The following is a 20,422-nucleotide window of genomic DNA, read 5'->3' on the forward strand; positions in this document are numbered from 1 at the left end:
TACAGCCTACACTCTGTAATATTTCTAGCACTGATGGATAGACTTGTAAAAATGTGTTGCCCCATTTAGCACATTTACTGTCAGTGTTGCAAGCCACCTTCCTGGTGAGAAAAACAGTGGGGAGGAGATTCCAGAGGGGGTGGGGAAGATAGAAGCTTCAAAGTCTATTCGAAGTATAGATTTGTCAGTGAGGAAGGAGGGTAATAAATATTACTCGGGGAACAACTGAGCAGTCATATACAAGTAACAGTTACTGGTTTCTGTTTCATCCTGATCACATCTAAGTTTTCCATGTTTAAAAAAGGGGTAGCCATCTCAAGTTTTATGTAAGTCAGCAAAATAATTACGGTATCTCTCTGCCACATGGACATGAGAAGAATACAGCAGAGGTGCATATGGAAAGAATAAAGATACAGGCTGGCTTTGAACCTGGAACCAAATGCTGTGCCAATATGCCACAGATGCTCACCACATGAGTGGGGCAGGAAACAAGATGAGCCTGTGCGCATTTTTATTTCCATCCCATGATAGATTTTTGGAACCAGTATAGATTTACGGGTCTTTTGGTTACCCTTTGAAACAGGATGGATTTTAAAAGCCTTAATGAGGAGGAACTAGCAACATTCCCTTCCTGCTGCTGAAGGCAGTTCCTCCAGTGTAGGAAGAATAATCCGTGTGCAGGCTCAAGCTTTTATGTGTGGCTTGCATTGCTCGAGGAGACCTGGAATAGCAAGGATGCATAGAGTAAGAAAAGAAGCAAACATTCAGCATCCTATAGCAGCGTTTCTCAACCACTGTTCCACGGCACACTAGTGTGCCGCGAGACGCTGGCTGGTGTGCCGCGACGTGCGACGACGAGAAGGGTGATTTGCATTGTCACGTGCCTGGCGGCCGCCAATAACCATAACTGACCCGCCGGAGAGGAATATTGCTCCTCTTTCCCAAAGCTCAGTGCAAACGAGCCTGGCGGCCGCCAATACACACCACTAACCCGCCGGAAAGCAATATTTGGCAAGTGTTTCTTACAGTCATAATTATAATATAGGGCGGCACAGAGTTAAATTTTTTAACTTTTTAAATGGTGGTGTGCCTCGTGATTTTTTTCACGGAACAAGTGTGCCGTGGCCCAAAAAAGGTTGAGAAACACTGTCCTATAGGGTGGTATGTGGGGCAATTCTTGCCGGACTGGGTTTGCTGCACATCTCCTAAGGGATGACTCATTAAGTGTGTGATTATTTTTGTTAAATTAAGTGGTATAACATTTTTACAAATAAAAGTACTGGTGCAACAAACCTCAGTAGAGCAAAAATGAGCTGCTAGGATGCTGTAGAACCAGGACACTCACACAGACTCCACTTCCACCACCTCCCGGCCAACAGGGATCTGGTATAGTCAACATTAACAAGGCTGACCATCTAACTGAGGCGCATTGTTGGAGGTGATATTGCAACAAATATAGCTATTGAAGCTATCAAAACCTTGACTGAAACTATCTGGAGGCAGAAGAATTCAAAAGGTGGTAGGGGAGAAGAAGAAGAAAAAGGAAGAAAAACTAAAAGGAAGGGATGAGAAGATAGTAACATGGAGGGGGGGAAGCATAACATTTAGAAATACCAGTGAACAAATTTCAAGCATGCCTATGAGATTAAGGGAGAGGGGAAATGTTATAGCTAAGAGGAAAGTATGTTCAATGTTGAATAGGGCAAGTTTAAACTGGCAGAAAATATAAAAAAGAAAATTTGACAGGTACTTTAATTGTCTTTAAAAGCAGCTCTTCACATTTTGGAACATTGCAGCTTTGACTATGGAGGGCAACTCAAAAGCCATCCAGTACCTCTTTGTATATTAAATCAAAACTCAAGTTACCCCTAACATTGATGTATATGAGCAGAGCAATACAGGGGCATTTCGTACATACGTAAACTGCTTCATCTTTGACACCTGGTTCTTCTGCCCCTCTCATCTTTTAAAAGTGTTATGCAATAGGGGAACTGATGAATATTTTGAATTTCTAGGGTTTAATCCAGGGGTCAGCAGACTTTTTCAGCAGGGGGCTGGTCCACTGCCCCCCCCCACCTTGTGGGGGGTGGACTATATTCCTATGCCCCACAAATAACCCAGAGGTGCATTTTAAATAAAAGGACACATTCTACTCCTCTAAAAACACGCTGATTCCCGGACCGTCCATGGGCTGGATTTAGAAGGTGATTGGGCCAGATCCGGCCCCCGGGCCTTAGTTTGCCTAGCCATGGTTTAATCTCTGCACTAGCTTTTTAAAGACATAGCATGGGATTTATAAGATTTAAGTCTCATACCTAATCACTCATTTTTCACAGCAGTTTCCCTGAAAGGATACTGTGATGCATACATACATACATGATTGATGGGCTCTAAAGTGCTACAGGCAATGCATTTAACTTCTGCCTAGAGGAATTCAGTTCAGCTTGAAAGTTTACTGTCTTGCTTAATCAGTTGCTCCAACGAAAGACAATATTCCAAATAGCTCTGGAACCTTTCTGTGTTGTTGCTGGTTTTTTGAAGCCATCTTAGAAAACAACAGGAGTTGTAAAAAATTCTTTAATGTTTCCACTGGGTGGTGCTGCAGGAATTCCTACCTTTTAACTAATATCTGGCTTTCCCAGAAAGAAGCCTCTGAAATATAATAGGAGGAAGTCCTGATTTAGATTATACAGTGTCATCATATTGGGGCGGGGGGGGGGGGCATGAGGATGCACTGACTGGGAAATGATGCAGTTCTGGGTATAGAAAACAGGATCATCAAATATTGTGTCAGTTACCAAAAGAGAAAGAGAGAGGGAAATTTGCTAAAACTCAGTGAAATCTTTCCTAAAACCCGCAAGAGAATTACTGGTTTAGATGAAAATCTGCATTAATAATAGAGAGATGTATCTGCTTAGGACTCATTTTATTTTGTTATAAACCAGTTTTTAATGTTATATTTTAAATTGTTGTGGGTAGTAAAATCAAAATATAGTAGTTATATACTGCACACGTTACACATTTCCTTGCAAGTCCAACTTTTAAGAACAGTTGAATTATACAGCGTGTCCCCTCCTCTTGTATTTTGTAAAGCACCCTGAACATTGATAGTGAGATGAAGATGACAATTTGAGCCATCACCCAGCAAAAATCAGTATCCAATAAAGAATAAATACCCTGTGACCTACGATGCTTACATGAAAACTCCCATCGGATCCACAGACTGCAGTGGAGTTACATGGGAAATGCCCCCGTCCCCAAATCAAAATGGTAGCTATTCATTTGTAGTCAGCCATTCAGTGTGAAAATAAATGGTCCCTCTATTTGCTTTCCTTTAGGGATCTCATTACTTACCTTAACTATTTATTCACTACTGGAAGGCTTTGTCTTGCAGAGGGTGTTGAAAATATCTGAGAAATTATTATCATATGCCACAGTTTCCCATTCAAAAGAAACTACTGTGCCATTAATACTCCCGCTTCCATACTATCAAAGGAAAATCTGTATTTTGGATAACTGTCAGGTACATGGGTTTTTTAAATATGCATGTACCCACAGCAATAGTATTTGCTGCTGTACAAGGTGAGAAAACGCCAGAACAGGAAAGATCCAGGAACCAGCATGGTCTGAGCAGTCTGCATTGTTGACTTCCTCTTGCCGCAGTAGGAAAGCCCTACCTTTTCCTGGGGATATGCTTTCCATATGCTTGTATGAGATTGTATCCAACTGGGAATATGGGCAGCTGTCTTGTGGACATGTCCTTATTGTGACATATAGATATTATGCAACTGCCACAGGATGCATCACATATATGAAGAGGTGTGTGTGTGTGTCTGTGTCTGTGGAAAACACTCCATGCATCTAATAAAATGAGATTTTGCCCATGAACACTTGCATATGCTCAATAAATCGCTTAATTTTTAAGGAATCACAAGCCTCTTTGTTAAGTTTACATAATTTTCTTTTTACAGAATAAGCATTAATCCTACTCAAGAGTAAACCCCACTGAACATATTGGACACAACTAATTTGGATCCATTAATTTACCTGGGTTTACTCTGTGTATAAATCAACACAACCCTGTATGTTATTCCCATCTGTTCCAAATTGAACATTTTCATACTAAAAACCTAGTGCAACTCTGTGAAGAAAAATGTATCCTTTTTTTCATTATTCACCCTCATGTCATTTTTCCCATTCTCCACCCCACCCCAATTTCATCTCTTAATTCATAAAATCTGTAAGCCAGATTTGTAAGATCATTTCCTCTGTGCTCGTTTGTCCAGATCAATAAATGTTAAAGGGAGTGGCAAATGCTATTGAAACATCTGCGCAGAATATATATTCAAGGAGGAAAGCAAGTGTCTGAGCCATACTTAAAACTATGTTTCTCTACTGAGATGCTTCAAGGATGAGAAATAGGAAGTGGTTGGGGAAAACCCAGCATTTCTGCCAGATGGGGAAAACTTATTTACTTAGATAAGTGATCAAACATTCAGCAAAGGACATTTGGCTGATAATTTATTTTGGGCAGGCATCCCCAAACTTGGCCTTCCAGATCTTTTGGGACTACAACTCCCATCACCCCAGCTAACAGGATCAGTGGTCAGGGATGATGGGAATTGTAGTCCCAAAACATCTGGAGGGCTGAGTTTAGGGATGCCTGATTTTGGGGATGAGGAACCTGTGGCCTTCCGGATGTTCCTTCAGTAGCACCTTAAAGACCAACTAAGTTTTTATTTTGGTATGAGCTTTCATGTGCATGCACACTTCTTCAGATACACTGAAACAGAAGCAACCAGACCCTTATGTGTATACAGAGGGTGGGGTGTGGGGATGATGGGAATGGGTGATGGGCTGATAGGAGTGGTAAACCTGTTGATGACTGTTAACAACTGTTAATGACTGCAATTGGTCTTGTGGGGGGGGAGCAAGGGCTGAGGTGCTAAGGAAAGCTTGATCATGTATAATGAGATAAGAAACCTATGTCTTTGTTCATTCCAGGTGGCTCAATGGTTTTAAGCTTGCTAATGAGTTGCAATTCAGCAACTTCTCTTTCCAGTCTGTTTCTGAATTTTTTCTGTAATAAAACAGCTGCTTTGAGATTTTGTATAGAATGTCCTGGGAGATTGAAGTGTTCTCCTACTGGTTTCTCTGTCTTGTGGTTCCTGATGTCAGATTTATGTCCATTTATCCTTTGGCGTAGGGGTGAGCTTTTTCTAAGCTTGGCTTTTAAGTCTTGGAAACACCCTAGTACATGATGTTTTTGCATATTGATGCTAAAATAAAGGGGGAAGACATGCTCCATTCAGTTACACATTTGTAAGCTTATTGGCATTAGGGCATCAGGCTCCATGCAAAATTTGAGTTTTGTTTGATTAGTTTGAAGGTAGTAAAATTGTCTGTTTTCCCCCTTATGTAGCCCAAATGAGAATGACAAACTCGGTAGAAGCTGGATTGGCATTTAAGGTGTTAAAAGAAACCTGCGGTGCTTTAGCAAAATAAAGCCAGAGCTGAGATTACAAACAAGGACAGATGTAGAAGGCCAGGTTTCCTCTGGTCGTTTTCCCCCTGTTTCCTGCCTGCAGCCTGCAGAAAAAGAGGAAGCAAAGTGCTAAGGAAGCTAACAATGCCCCACGTCATTCAGCTGGGGGGGGGTAGGTGGGGGAAGTTCTGCTAGACACAGTCGAGATCTAGCAGCGATAAATGGATATTCACACACTAATACCCGAGGGCTTTTTAGAGCGCTTGGAAGAGGGAAAAAAGAGTGAAAAGTTGTGTCCTTGGAGAGATGTGCACATACAGACACTCATGCACACAGACAGACATTAGACGTGCACTAGGTAGCTGGAGAAGTCATATTTCCTTTTGCAGATGTGCATGTAATAATGGCTCATTGCATCAAAGTTAATTTACCTGCCCTGGGCAGATCATGGTGGGAGGAGAGTGTCTCCTGCCTCCCCCTTGGAAAAGTTTTGGCTGGGAGCATGCTGGGCATGTCTCTTCCTCACATGGCTAGGATGGGGAAAGCTCCCTCACCCAAGGTATTTAGCTCTGGGACCTCTCCTTGGGAAAAGGAATTCCTCAGCCCAGGTCTGTGGCGGCTGGAGGGAGAGATGCTACAGAGGCACATCTACAGCAAGCCTATTCCAGAGAAACTAAGTTGAGAAACTGCAGAATTGAGCTTTGCCCTGAGAATCACTGTAGTAAATCAGTGAAAGTAGGTCTAATATAAGCTGGGCCAGCCCAAAGGCCACCACCCTTCGTGGGAAACCTTTGGGGGACAATGTGCTAGTAGTATGCAGGACCAAATATCTCCCCCACCCCACCCCATGTGAAATCAGGGTAAGCAATGAAACATTCTAGCCACAAGTGTGAACAAATCTGCATAAGCTTAATGAATCCTCTCACATACCTGGTGTATGTTAGCACCTCTAATTTGGCCATTTATTGCCCCTTGAGAGCGGATGGATTCAGTCCAGGAGACATGTTCCACTTTAATTTTTAAAAATGCAAACCCCGGTTTGCATTTCCTGATATATCCAAGTTCAGCCCTTGCTGGAAGCAAAAGTTGCCCATTAAATCGTGTGATCTAATTGGTTAAGGTGCCTGTGTGGCAGGAGGTCTAATCGCCATGACTCATAGCAGCTCATACATGTGCCCTTTTATATTTAACATCACCTGTGCCGGGGAGGACTTTGGTCTTTAAAATTTGCAACCTGTGCAAGGCCAAAATCCCCCCCCCCTCTTTACCTTCTGTTCTGCTCAATTCACCATGTCATAGTTGTGGCATCCCCAGGCTTGGTGGCCAGTGCAGTGGAACTGGTCACACTGCCCTAAATCTGTCTACCTCTGCCCATCCTGGACATTAACAAGATCACTTTGCAAATGTAGGGACTTAACCCACTGTTCAAGTCTTTTCCTTATAACTAGAGTCCCAAGTTCTTCAACTTTTGGGACATTTCCAAAAGGCAGCTCCATGCTTCTCCTTTTAAGATGCTCCGACTCCATCAATCATGATGGGAGCACACGCCCCTCTTCTCCAGCCTTGGTTTAGCACCCCCTCTTTACCCTTCAACCCCCGCCCTTGCTTTCAAACCTGTGTTTGTTTGTTTGTTTTTTGTGGACTAAGAACTATTCCTAACAGGGCACACTGGCCGGTGTCCTTTTACAACAGTTAGGTTCATTTAGTCTCTCTTCAGTTCTGCTGGGTTTAAAACCTGCTCCAGAACTCCATATTAGGCATATTTACCTCTCTCCATATGTAATGTTGGAACTGTTTAAATGTCCTACCCAAGCAGTTTGGAATTGATGGCCCAGGCATCCCCAAACTTCGGCCCTCCAGATGTTTTGGACTACAATTCCCATCATCCCTGACCACTGGTCCTGTTAGCTAGGGATCATGGGAGCTGTAGGCCAAAACATCAGGAGGGCCGCAGTTTGGGGATGCCTGGGATAGCCTGTGTAATGTATAACAACCAATAATTTCATTTTAAAAAATATACTCCTTAACCAATGCTTCAAGCCACAAAGCTATGTTTGCTCTGTCATCTATTCCATGTCAAGAAATAGTCTAACCATATCAAATCGAGTGATTGTTGCTAATTCACCCGAGCAAATTGGGTAATGCTGGTATTTATTGGCTATTGCTAAACTCCCATTAAATAAGCAAGGGAAGCGTTGGATGTTTTTGAAAAAGTAATTGTGTCCATTGCAGTAAAACCTGGTGTGCACTAATCTCCAATAAAGGTCCCCAAATGACACATGATATGGGTTTACATGCGCATCAGTATAAACATGCAAGCAAATCTAGGAGCAAGCCTCAGCCAGGATCTGTGGGGCGAGGTGCCACAGAGGCCTATATGGCTGTGGGTCATGCCTGGGAAATGCAGCCTGGAACCTGCCCCCCCCCTCTCCAGGGAGGTTTGCTGGTGCCCATCTATTTCACAGACTTTTCAGGTACGATGTTCTGACAAATGGACCTTGCATTTTCTTTTCAATTTCATTTATTCATCCCTCCCTCCCTTGCATTTATAACCTGCCTTGCTTCCAGGATGATGCCCATACATGCTATTTCCAGAGGGTCACCCATCCAGTTACGGACAAGACCCAGACTTTCTTACCTTCACCCAGGTGGTGGCCTCATGTACCATCAGGCTATATCCTAGGACTTCTAAAAGTGTGTGTTGTTTTCTGCTGTGTTACAGCCAATTATTGTATCATTGGTTTATTTGATAACAGGATTTTAAGCCATTCTGTAGAACCTTCATGATTGAAGAATAGAACAGAATGATACGGAATCAGAATACAGTAAATATCTGGATAGCCTACCATCACAAGGGAATCAGTTTTCCTTGTTTACGTGCAGTTTAGGAGGACTGCAGAAATCTCTGCAGAGCAGCTTTAAAGTGGCACATTTTCAGGTGCTGTGTGCAGGGAGTGGTGAATCATTTCATGATATTCAGGCAAGCTCGTAGCTACTGTAAGAGGTTGAGCAGGGAGAAGCAATTTATATGCTGTCCCCTTAATATAACAGATTAGAAGTATAAACCATTAAGCATGAAACAATAATATTAGCTACAAGTGGATCCAGCAACAAAACGTTGCAGTAAGAAATGTTCCTGCTCAACTGCTCTGGCCCTCCTCCACAATATTTCAGACCGATTTCCAATTTGGCATTTGTATTTTGGGAGTTTCCCCATGGTGGGCTGAAATTAAAAAGCTTGATAAAAACCTGAAAAGGGTAGCAATTCTGTAATGATGGCTTCCTGGTTCATGGCAGTTGTAGTTGGTCATTATATCTGAACTGGTCAGACTCTAGTTACTGCTTCCTTTTGCTTCCAAGCCAGAGAGGCATTGTGTGAGTCCCCATCTTCCCCCTCACCCAGATGTATTCCAGAGTGTTGTGAGGACCTCAGAGCAGGTTTGGGGCATGTGGGTGGAGAATTCAGTTGAGTGAGCAGAAGTCATTCTATTTGTGAAATGACTTCTTTGGATGCTGCTTCACAACTGGAAAGCCAGTTTGAAGCACCTATTCCAATTCTTGTTTGGAGAAAACAATGGGTTAAAGCAGGGATGGGAGAGATCTGGCGCCCTACAGGATGGAAGCCACAGATCCCCCCTCATTGTGACAAGGCCATTTTATTTTTATGTATTCCTTACCAAAATCTATGGCTGCGCACCCACTAACTACTGTAGTTTGTAGCACGAAAAGGTTGTGTTTTCCCCCTCAAACCAGAATTGTTTGTGCACATCCTCAATATGCAGCTTTGCATCTAGATTGATTCCAGATACAAGGGTGGGTGGGGTTACTTGATAAGCCTTCCCTAGATTCTGTTATCCACACCTTTTGTTCCCTGTACATGCCCCAGGGGGAATGAAGAAGGAAATGGTGATTGTGATCTTGGTTTATATACTCACCCACAACAAAGTTGGTCAAGTGTGGATACACCCCTCCCCCCCAGCTGTATGGACCTCAAACATCTTTTTACTTCCGTTTTCAAATGGACACACCATTTGGATCAATCTGCAATAAGCTTTTGTTTTTGCAATGAAACCAGTTTCTCAATAAGTGCTTTTCAGAGACAAAAATATGCAATAGATCTATATTGTTTGTGGACTACATAAAAAAGTACTTGTTCTCCGTTGATTCTTCGATAAAATGTTGCATGTACACAGCCTATGATTGCTTCATGCATGTTTACAAATTAATATGTGAATGTAATAACATAAGATGGTTAACAAGAATCATATGGGCAAGGTGCATTTTCAAATAGTACCTTTTAAAAAAATGACAGGGATTTTTCTTTGAAAGGATCTACCAGCAAAATGTTAAATGGATGCATTTATACAATTATCCTGATTTTATAATACACCAAAAAAGGACTTAACTGGAAACACTTTAAGATGTGCATAAAAACATTGTGTAACATAATGAGTGCCTGAGCTTTACAAGTGCCAAAATATACATATAGTTGAGCCTAAAAATACATTTTACATACTTATATGAGTTTCCTCATGAGTATGGAATGGCTCCCCATGAACCTGTGCCCTGTCCCACAATGAACTAAGAAGTGTTGCATAGATGGGAATTACAGAATAGGCAGGCAAGCAAGCAAGCAAGCAAACAAACAAACAAACAAACAGAAAATGAAGTGTTAAATCTGTGGTGTGCTTCAGACGGAAGTGAACTGCCCTGCACGGAAAGTCATGTAGCCACTTTCACTAGTTATCCAGATTATGTTCTGCCATAATGAGATAATAGTTGCTCATATTGATTAAGTGGTAGAGAGTTTGCATGCCTGCCCATAGTGAACTACTTTAGAGTTGAGGAATTAAGAACGGGACAATTCCAAGCTGAGGGCCCCATAGGGTGGCCTTTGTTCTCATATTGGTGAAATTGGAATAGTAGCAACCCATCTCAGAGGAGTCTTTGATTCATATCTTGTGATGTGGCAATATTATGTACCCCATGTCTTCCACAAGGCTGTTGCTATGTGTGCACACACCTCAGGTTAATAAACCTGTGTCTGTACGTGAGTCTGCATAATGCAGTTACAAAATTTCTCAAAAGAATTAAAACGTTTAATAACATAGAATGTGTTTTTCTAGTAAAGAAAGAGGGGTTTTTAAAATTCTGCTTATAAGGCTGCACTAAAGCCTGATCAGTTTGCAAACGGAATCCTGTGGCATGATTCCTTGTGCACGGCTTCATCTGGAACTATGCAAGGAAGAGTTTGAAATTATTCTGTGCCAATGTGGAAGAGTTACAAGAAGACTCAGAAGTTGTGTGCCACCTAGTGGCAGATACAGAAAATGTGCACATAAGACAGCTTTATAAAAATAAATATTTCAAAATCTACAACAGAGCAACACCTTTATTGGGACCAGAGAAAATGTCACAAAAGTGTGGCAAGCTTCCAGGTTCTCCTGAATAACCTTCATTAGGTAATGTACACAAAGAAGGGGGAAGCAGGGAAGTACAAATATTAGGCTTAATTAGTAAGTCTTGCTGTTATCATTTGATATTATAATGCGAGGTCTGGTTGTATACCTGCCTGGAATCCACATCGGATGAAGGGTAATGTGTACATGTTTTAAACATGTTTTAACAAGGTGCAGCACCGATGTACTGAAGATCCTAAGTTAAACTATAATATTGCATAATTCTTTATCGTTTTTAAAAATAAAATAAAAAACAGTTATTTTCCTATCACTGCTCAAACTATTTGCTTAGACTTCCTTGAGAAATGCCTTAAATCTTAGCACAGAGATGATCGGCATGTGTATCTGTCTGCCCAGGTGTGAAGGGTGAAGTCCCAAAAATGTAATGGCAAAAAGGAAGAGAGGCTATGAAAAAGAAATATTACAACAATATCCAGCTCAGAACTAAGCCCAGCATTTTCTAAACAAAGTAAACTGTGAGGAGTTCTGGAAACAATCTGTGACTTTTTCACTTTTATGTGTATAGGGAGTATTCAGACATGTATTGTCCCTATATAGTAGGTGTGTTGACACCAGTCCATTTTTACAAGAACATCACTGTAACTTTGATGTTCTCTGTCACCATAGTATAAAAGCAACAGCAGGAAAATGAAAACCCCAGAATTACAATATTATTCTTAACAGAGTCAGGAGAAAAATAAGATTAGAGTTAGGCAGTCCTTTTGTGTCTACACTTGGAGAGGGAGAGAGAGAAAGACCAGGCAATGGCAGCCTGGATCCCATTGACTATTGCAGAGGTAAGCAAGAGGGGGAGAGAGAACAATGGTCCATTGTGCAAAAACAGTAGCTTAATGGAAAATCCTTGGGACATTTGATATTCAGAATAAGATGTACCGGTATCTCAGTATATGCTAAATGTGAAAAATGATGTTTTAAAAAGGATGCCTCAATCCAGCATGGAATAATGCTAAAGCCCACTGAAATCAATGGGCTTCACTCTTTGCTGGGTTTAGGCTAGAATATTTTCTCTCTCTCTCTCTGGGATATTACTACAGGATTAGCAAAAAAATGATAATCTTTACAGAATAATTTCACAATAGGGTTTATTGGGATATTTTAAAATGCATTTTCTTCAGTATTTTGTACATCCATTTTTTTATTTATTTTGTACTTCCATTTTAGTATTTTGTACTTTCCTATAGCACGTGTAATTGCCCATATGATCCTACATAAGTGTTGTGGTTGAAACTAAGATGAGCAGGTTAGGCAATGTTTACATTGTCTCTCTCCCCATTTTTTTCTGTCCATTGCAGGCATGGAGAGTGCAATCACATTGTGGCAGTTCCTGTTGCAGTTGCTTCTCGATCAGAAACATGAGCACCTAATTTGTTGGACATCTAATGATGGTGAATTTAAGCTACTTAAGGCAGAGGAAGTGGCTAAGCTGTGGGGACTCAGAAAAAACAAAACTAACATGAATTATGACAAACTGAGCAGAGCGCTGAGATACTACTATGACAAGGTAATTTTAAAAATTCTATTTGCACAGTGCTTAAACAAGAAAGCAAAAAGTATTAACATGCTTGTTAAAGTTGGAGTGCTGCCTTTTGGCTAAAAAGAGCCTCGCAAGGCTGTTCACAAAAAGTTAACACAAATACAAAATTCAGACAGTAAAATACCACTTACTTACAAAGATTTCAGCCAGCCATATATATCAATAATATATTTTAAAGTCTTTATTTTTTTAAAAAAAAAACCTAAAACCCGAACGCATCATTTTCCTTGCCTAAATGCAAAAAGCAACCCCCTCAAAAACAGTGCAGCAGTAAATTCCCCAGCAAACTGCTGTCTTGAAGTAGCCACCTAAAGGCAGGGCAGCCTACAGACAGTTTATAAGGAGGAAGCATTGTCAATCAGATTGCACATATTATATTATGTTAGGCAGTTGCCTTTATAGAATGTCAGACTATTAGTCTGTCAGACCCAGAATTACTCTACTCTACTCTAACTGCCGGTGGCTCTCCAGCTTCTCAGGCTGAGGGTCTTTCTCATCACTTGTTACCTCAGGGCCAGATCTTATCTCCTCTAGCACATGCAGGCCAATTTTGACAGGTGGGTGGGGTCTGCCCACCTGTCAGTCACCTGATGTCACAATGATGTCAGACGATGGAGTCCCCACAAGCAGCCAATCCCAGCTGGCTTCCTGATCAGCAGGGACAGCAAGGATTCCTTTGCCAGTGCATATTTACGAGTGCACTTAAAGGCTCCCAATTGGTCATTGGCAGCCACATCGCCACCTGCCTCTCACCTGACACCACAAGGGGCTTCAGGTAAGACACAGGTGGGCATGGTTTGAGGGAAATGGACTTGTGGCCTAAGTAACCATGCCAGGCCTAAGTAAACCCACAAGCTACCTGATTTTTTTAACTGGAGATGCCAGGAAGCAAACCTGGAGCCTCCTGAATCGTAGAGGAGATGCTTCGCACTGAGCTGCTTTGTGAAAATACTAACGAATGTCACCCTTGGTTTGCTGTTTAATGCAGAACATCATCAAGAAGGTGATTGGGCAGAAGTTTGTGTACAAGTTTGTGTCATTCCCTGACATTTTAAAGATGGATCCTCATGCTGTGGAAATCAGCAGGGAGAGCCTTTTGCTGCAGGACAGCGACTGCAAGATACCTCTTGAAGGTAGAGAGCAACACAAGCATGGCTTGGCGGCCCTGAAAGGCGCAAGCCGTAATGAATATATCCATTCGGGGTTGTACTCCTCTTTCACCATCAACTCCCTGCAAAACCAGCCAGAAACTCTCAAGCAGATCAAAACAGAGAAGCTGGAGGAGAAACTGGAGAGCCCCACCCCTCTGGAAGAAGTCCGAACTGTTATAAGATTTGTGACAAACAAATCAGACAAGCAAGTCATGAGGCCCATAGTGTCCCTGCCATCAACATCCGAGGCAGCAGCCGCTTCTGCTTTTTTAGCATCCTCTGTCTCTGCAAAAATATCCTCTTTAATGTTGCCCAATGTTGCCAGCATCTCGTCGGCTTCGCCATCTTCCTCCCGGTCACCGTCTCTGTCTCCGAACTCACCCCTCCCTTCAGAACACAGAAGCATCTTTTTGGAGTCCAGTTGCCAGGATTCTGATTCCCTCGAGCCACTGAACCTGTCGTCAGGATCCAAGACAAAATCTCCTTCTCTTCCCCCAAAGGCTAAGAAACCCAAAGGTTTGGAGATCTCGGCACCTCCAATGGTTCTTTCAAGCACTGACCTCGGCTCTATTGCCCTCAACAGCCCAGCACTCCCCTCAGGATCCCTGACTCCTGCTTTCTTCACTGCCCAGGTAAGACTTTGACACTTGGACAGGGGAATCCTATGCATGTTTACTTAGACGTAAGCTCTGCTGAGTGTAGTGGGACTTACTCCTGTGTGTAGAGGATTGCCGCCTGAGTTCCTTTTAGTGATGCCCATGGCCTGCCCTTGGATAAAGTGCCTTTTTCTTCCAAGGACAGAAAGAAAAAAAGCAGCATGTAGTTTATTAAGAATGTATGAGTCCCTTTTCTATTAAAATGTTCCTTAGATTAAAAATACAATCAAGTTACTTTTTTTTAAAAGCAGCTATTACAAATAAAACACATACAGCAGGAGCAAAACTCAGGAGAGCAGCAGTCAGTAAAAAAGCATATGCAAAAGCATAGGCAAAATTGAAAGAAAGCCAGTGTGGCATAATGGTTAGAGTGTTGTACTATGACCTAGGAAACCATGGTTTGAATCCCCACTCAGCCATGAAGCTTACTCTCTTCCCTTAACCTACCTCACAGGGTTGTTGTGAGGATGAAATGGGGGTGGGGAGAACCATGTACACCACCTTGAGATCCTTGGAAGATAAAAGTGGCATGCAAATGAAATGAAATAAAATAAAATAAATAAAACACTGGAGAAATGAAAAGGTCTTAATCTGAATGACAGTAGTTTAGGCACCTCCCAAATCTTTTTGGGGTGTTCAAATAGGGGTACCACCACTGAGAAGACCCTTCTCAGTAATGCTCTGCCTGCCATGTAAATTTCATTCATGCATTAACAGCTTTCCAGGATGGACAAGTCACCACTTCCAGCTATCTGCTAGAAACCTATGCATACGTTCCCCATGACAAATCTTGCATAGCATTGGGGCTTTCGGGTAAATTTGCAAAGTGGAGGTGCTGTTGGGGGCATGGCACGCACATGCACACACACACACACAGCGAGAGAGCAATCAAATACATGTAAACCCACTATTGCCCATCTGCTCTCAGTTAGGCTTTTGCTTTTCTTCAAGCCAAATCTTGGGTGGGTGTGTTGATCTTGCTGGAGAGTGCAGCTAGGAAGCAAGAGACCACACCCCTCCACAACACTTAGGCTTGAAAAAAGCCTTCTAAGAAAGTGGACACTTTAGATGCCAGGAAATCTGGGTGCTTCCATGAACAAGAGGCCAGACTGTGGAATAGACCGTTAGCAGCTTAATTACATTTTGTAGTTTGCTGGCACCGTGGCCTTTCTCAAACAAAATATGAAATGACATGTTTAGGTCAAGCTGTTTTCTTTAATCATAAAGTGGTTTTGCAGTATTCAGAATAAAAAAGGCTGACTCCTTAAGGGCAGAATGAGTGTCTATGCAACTGTCTCTCCCTTTTGCATTAAGCATCAGATGGGCTTTAAGTCTGGAATCCTCTGTCACTGAATCCCAGGCATCATCTGCTTACATTATCCATTTGGTAACAACAGAAGGTTGGTGCTCTACACTAGCACTGAAAGGTACACATCGTGCTAGTGAGCCCTGGCTGCTCTCTTTGTTGTCTTTGGGAGCTTGCTGATGGAAATCAGTTGCAGTCCTCCTCTTCCATCTTGCAAGAGTTGTGTGTTATTCAGTCCAGCAGCAGTTCAGAAACTGCTATTTTAACATGGTAATGTGAATATGTGTTTTAAAGTAGCATTCTTTTAAGTATTAAGCAGCCTGGCCCTTTCTGGAAACAACTGAAGACACTTTTGTTTTGACGACCTTTTCTGGCCTTGATGAAAAGGTGTCTCTGCCTAGCTTTTAAAAACTAGCCTTATTAATACTCTATAATGTTGGACAAACTAATTCTCTGCAGGGAACACAGACACTGCAACTTAAAGCATCCATTCTCTAAGTGTTAAAACACATAATAACCTGGCTGGCATGTTAGCCCATCACATTCTAAATCTACCTCTTTTGGGGTTAAAGCCTCTTGGCTGGGACAGATGGGAATTGCAGCCCAAAACATCTGGATGGCGCCAGAGTAGAGAAGGCTGGCTTAAAAAAATGCTCTTTGCTCAAACCTTGTATAGAACAATAGGATTCTGACATTGTGCTGATGAGGGAGCGGAGCTTAGCCAAAATACATGTGGTAGAACAGTTAACACTAAGCAGCGATCAACTCGGTCTATGATGCTAAAAAAGGAAACCTACTTATTTTGGGTATGAAAGCCTGAGAGTTTGCAGTTCTTTTAAAAATAAATGACCTGACAGTTGCTTTCTGAGCTGTGGGCTGCTTGCAAAAGAAATCTCAGATTTATTCATGAGTCATGCTGCTGAAAATAGCATTTGAAAATCTACACAGGCCTAGCTAGGTAGATTTGGGCTATAAACTACTAACCTGGACCGAAGTTCCATGGAGTTCAACAAAATGCACCTCGGCGGAAACATGCAGAAGATTGTGCAGGAAGCTTCAGCAGGATGGCTGGGTTGGTCTGGTGCAGCAAAAGCATCAGTCTTCCAGCATGTTAAATGCCAATTCATAAATTGTGGCATAAGCTTTGAAATGGATTCTAGTCCATGAAAACTTGCTGTAATAAATGTGCCAATATTTAAGGCACCGCTTGGCTTTTTGTAGTTGTAGCTGTAAAGTGGCAACCCTATACAATTTCTTGGGGAGTAAGTCCCAGTGGCTAGGAGATTTCAAAGTTCTCTGTAGGAGTTGCATTCTGTGGGGTCTTATTCTGTCATCCTACAGTAAATATACATTTTATGGTAAATACACCATTTATGGTATAAAAATAGGTCCAGTTCTACTCTTCTTCAAAGATTAAAAGTGAGAACAATGTCTGATATTTATGGAAATATTTGTTGGCTTAATAAAATAAATAAATAAAAATTTGTGGATCATTGCAAGTACCAATTTCTTTTACGCCATGTGAGCTAATGATGGCAAGCAATGAGGAAGAACCATAGTTCAGTGGTAGAACATATTCTTAAGGGTCCAAGCTAAATCCTTCATCATGTGATAGTCAGTATGGAGCTGTCCAGAATATATGCAGCATGGGGGGGGGAAGCAATATTCATACTTTTTTCTACCTTCTCTGTTAGAAAACAAAATGCCTTCTTATTCTCAGCTGGGCAGATGTATCATGTGATTGTGGCAAAACTAAACTGAGCATGATGAGGCAGTGAAACTGCTTCCTTATTAAGAAAAGAGGTACTTTGCTCTAGAGAGATGTCATATCCTACAAGGGACACGTTCAGCAACATTGACTTGAAGTGTTAATAAACAAAGAAACTTGCAGAGTAAACAAGCAGAGGAAAATAGAGTATTATGCTCAAATATAATAATAATAATAATAATAATAATAATAATAATAATAATAATAATAATTAAATAAATAAATAATATCAGCCAAGAGATTCTGCAATGGCCAAAAAGCAAAAATGAACTAAACAGTAGTGATTTTTGTCATGTATTCTGGAGCAAGGGCTGACTTAGTTTAGACCTGTACAGCTTTAGCACTTAGTCGCTATAGAATATGCAGAGTACCGTACATCAGTTTTGCTCAGTGCTTTGGACTCACACAGTAAAGATAGACCCAAAGGATTGCAAACATAGGAAGCTGCCATATACCAAGTCAGACCAGTGGTCCATCTACATCAATATTGCCTATGGTGACTGACATTGCCTCTCCTGGGTTTGAGAGACAGTTTCCCCCAGCCTTAGCTGGAGGCGCCTGGAATTGAACCCATGACCTGATGCATGCAGAGTAGTTGTTCTACCGCTGAGGTATGGCCCAATCCTTAAAGGGAATTGACAGGAGGAGTGTCTTGCAAATGCTTAAGCGTCCACACAGTGTGATAATAGGCAGATTCTATAGCAGTCCATGTGCTTTTGCTTACACACACACGGCTTTGGATCACAGAGTGCTCTCTCGTGTGAGATGTAGAACAACCCTTTTGTGAGTAGAAGGGCATATTTGGGCCCAGCTTCCTCTCTTTCTCCATCATTTTCTGCTCATAGTTCCCCTTTCCAAGAAGATGTAGCTAGAAAGAAGTTGCATAGGAACTCACCCAGAGAAAGCACAGTGCATGTAATTACAATTCTTACATCAAATCCCTGTTGAAATGCTAATGTTAAAAATCCCGAGGTTCAGAAAGGAAAACAGTTTCTAAGCACAAAAAGGCTATGGGACGAAGCAATGAGGAGGGGCCCCTGTAACATTCAGCCTGGCAATCTGAGTCAAGACATGGCTAAGCCAAAGAGCAGATGAACGTCGGAACACATGTCTTTGTCTTTTGTCTTGCAGACCCCAAATGGATTGCTGTTGACCCCGAGTCCACTGCTTTCTAGCATCCACTTCTGGAGCAGCCTCAGCCCTGTCGCTCCTTTGAGTCCTGCCAGGCTGCAAGGACCAAACACCCTGTTCCAGGTAGGTTGGAGCAATGACTCTGCTCTCTTAGGTGGTGCATTCTGGCCAGGTAGCCAAAGGAACCTTTTTGTGGCTGGGGATGGGGGCATTTCCATTCTGAAAAGAGATAACATTAGATGTGCAAAAACAATACCTTCTCTCAGGAAAGGAGCTTCAGTAACAGGGTGAGAGGCAAAGCAACGAAGGTGCCAAAAGGCAGGAACTGTACACAGTGCACTGAGGGAGGTTTACTGCTTCTCTGGAGTCAGCCTCCTAAAGGGGCAGGCGATTGTTATCACTAGGGCAGCAGCAGAGGTGGCTTCGGTTGATAATTATAAGCCAAGCTGAGATAGCTCAGTTGGTAGAACATGAGACACACAATCTCAGGGTCCTGGGTTCCAGCCCCAAGTTAGGCAAAAGATTCCTGAATTGCAGGGGTTTGGACTGGATGACTAAGTCCCCCCTCTGTCATAGTTAGTGAAAACACATGCGCCAGACACGATGATATCTTGATGAAGATGTTGACCCAGTGCGCTGCACCTGTGCAAATGGAAAAAATCCTTGCTAGGGATCATTAAGAGTGCAAAATATGGTCTGAAGCTCAACATAAAAAAAAACAACAACTTAAGATCCTGGCCACTGGTCCCATCACCTCCTGGCAAATAGAAGGGGAAGAAATGGAGGCAGTGAGAGATTTTATTTTCTTGGGTTCCATGATCACTGCAGATGGTGACAGCAGTCACGAAATTAAAAGATGCCTGCTACTTGGGAGAAAAGCGATGACAAACCTAGAAAGCATCTTAAAAAGCAGAGACATCACCTTGCCGACAAAGGTCTGTATAGTTAAAGCTATGGTTTTCCCAGTAGTGATGTATGGAAGTGAGAGCTGGACCATAAAGAAGGCTGATCACAGAAGAATTGATGCTTTTGAATTATGGTGCTGGAGGAGACTCTTGAGAGTCCCATGGACTGCAAGAAGATCAAACCTATCCATTCTGAAGGAAATCAGCCCTGAGTGCTCACTGGAAGGACAGGTCCTGAAGCTGAGGCTCCAATACTTTGGCCACCTCATGAGAAGAGAAGACTCCCCGGAAAAGACCCTGATGTTGGGAAAGATTGAGGGCACAAGGAGAAGGGGACAACAGAGGACGAGATGGTTGGACAGTGTTCTCGAAGCCACCAACATGAGTCTGACCAAACTGGCGTGCTCTGGTCCATGGGGTCACGAAGAGTCGGACACAACTAAATGACTAGACAACAACAACAACAACAACAATGGGGATCATTAGAAAAGAAATTGAAAACAAAATTGCCAATATCATAATGCCGTTATACAAAGCTATGATGCAGCTGCATTTGGAATACACTGTGTGCTGTTCTGGTCGCCTCAACTCAACTCAGAAAGAGGTTCAGAAAAGGGCAACCAAAATGACCAAGGAGACAGAGCAACTCCACCAGGAGGAAAGATAACAACAGTGGTGTAGGGCTTTTTTAGTTTAGAGAAAAGATGAGCAAAAAGGGACACGATAAAATGTGTAAAATTATGCATATGGATATACTTTGGGACATCCAACAAAGTGAAATGCTGGAGGATTCAGGGCAGATGAAACAAAGTACTTCTTCAGCCTGCCCACAGGAGGCAGTGATGGCCACCCACTCAGATGGCTCTGAAAAAATAGACAAATTCCTGTAAGCATGGTGGCTGCTAGCCATGATGGTTATGTTCTGCCTCCACAGTCAGAGGTAGTATGCTTCTGTATACCAGGGCCACACAGTGCTGAACTGGGCGGGCCATTGGCCCAATCCTGC

General features: G+C 42.3%; 1 protein-coding gene across 2 annotated transcripts in view; it reads left to right on the top strand.

Annotated features, from left to right (window-relative positions):
• The window catches only part of ELK3 (ETS transcription factor ELK3), a 48,908-nt gene that overhangs the window by 16,819 nt on the left and 11,667 nt on the right, over positions 1–20,422 (top strand). For both annotated transcript variants that reach the window (XM_035127167.2, XM_035127165.2), the window contains exons 2-4: positions 12,258–12,466; positions 13,488–14,282; positions 18,512–18,634. In XM_035127167.2, the coding sequence (XP_034983058.1) occupies positions 12,260–12,466; positions 13,488–14,282; positions 18,512–18,634 (1,125 nt within the window). In that variant the 5' untranslated portion in view covers positions 12,258–12,259. The remainder of the gene's footprint in view (positions 1–12,257; positions 12,467–13,487; positions 14,283–18,511; positions 18,635–20,422) is intronic.

This window comes from Zootoca vivipara, chromosome 10, assembly GCF_963506605.1.
Source record: "Zootoca vivipara chromosome 10, rZooViv1.1, whole genome shotgun sequence".
Classification (NCBI taxonomy): Eukaryota; Metazoa; Chordata; class Lepidosauria; order Squamata; family Lacertidae; genus Zootoca; species Zootoca vivipara.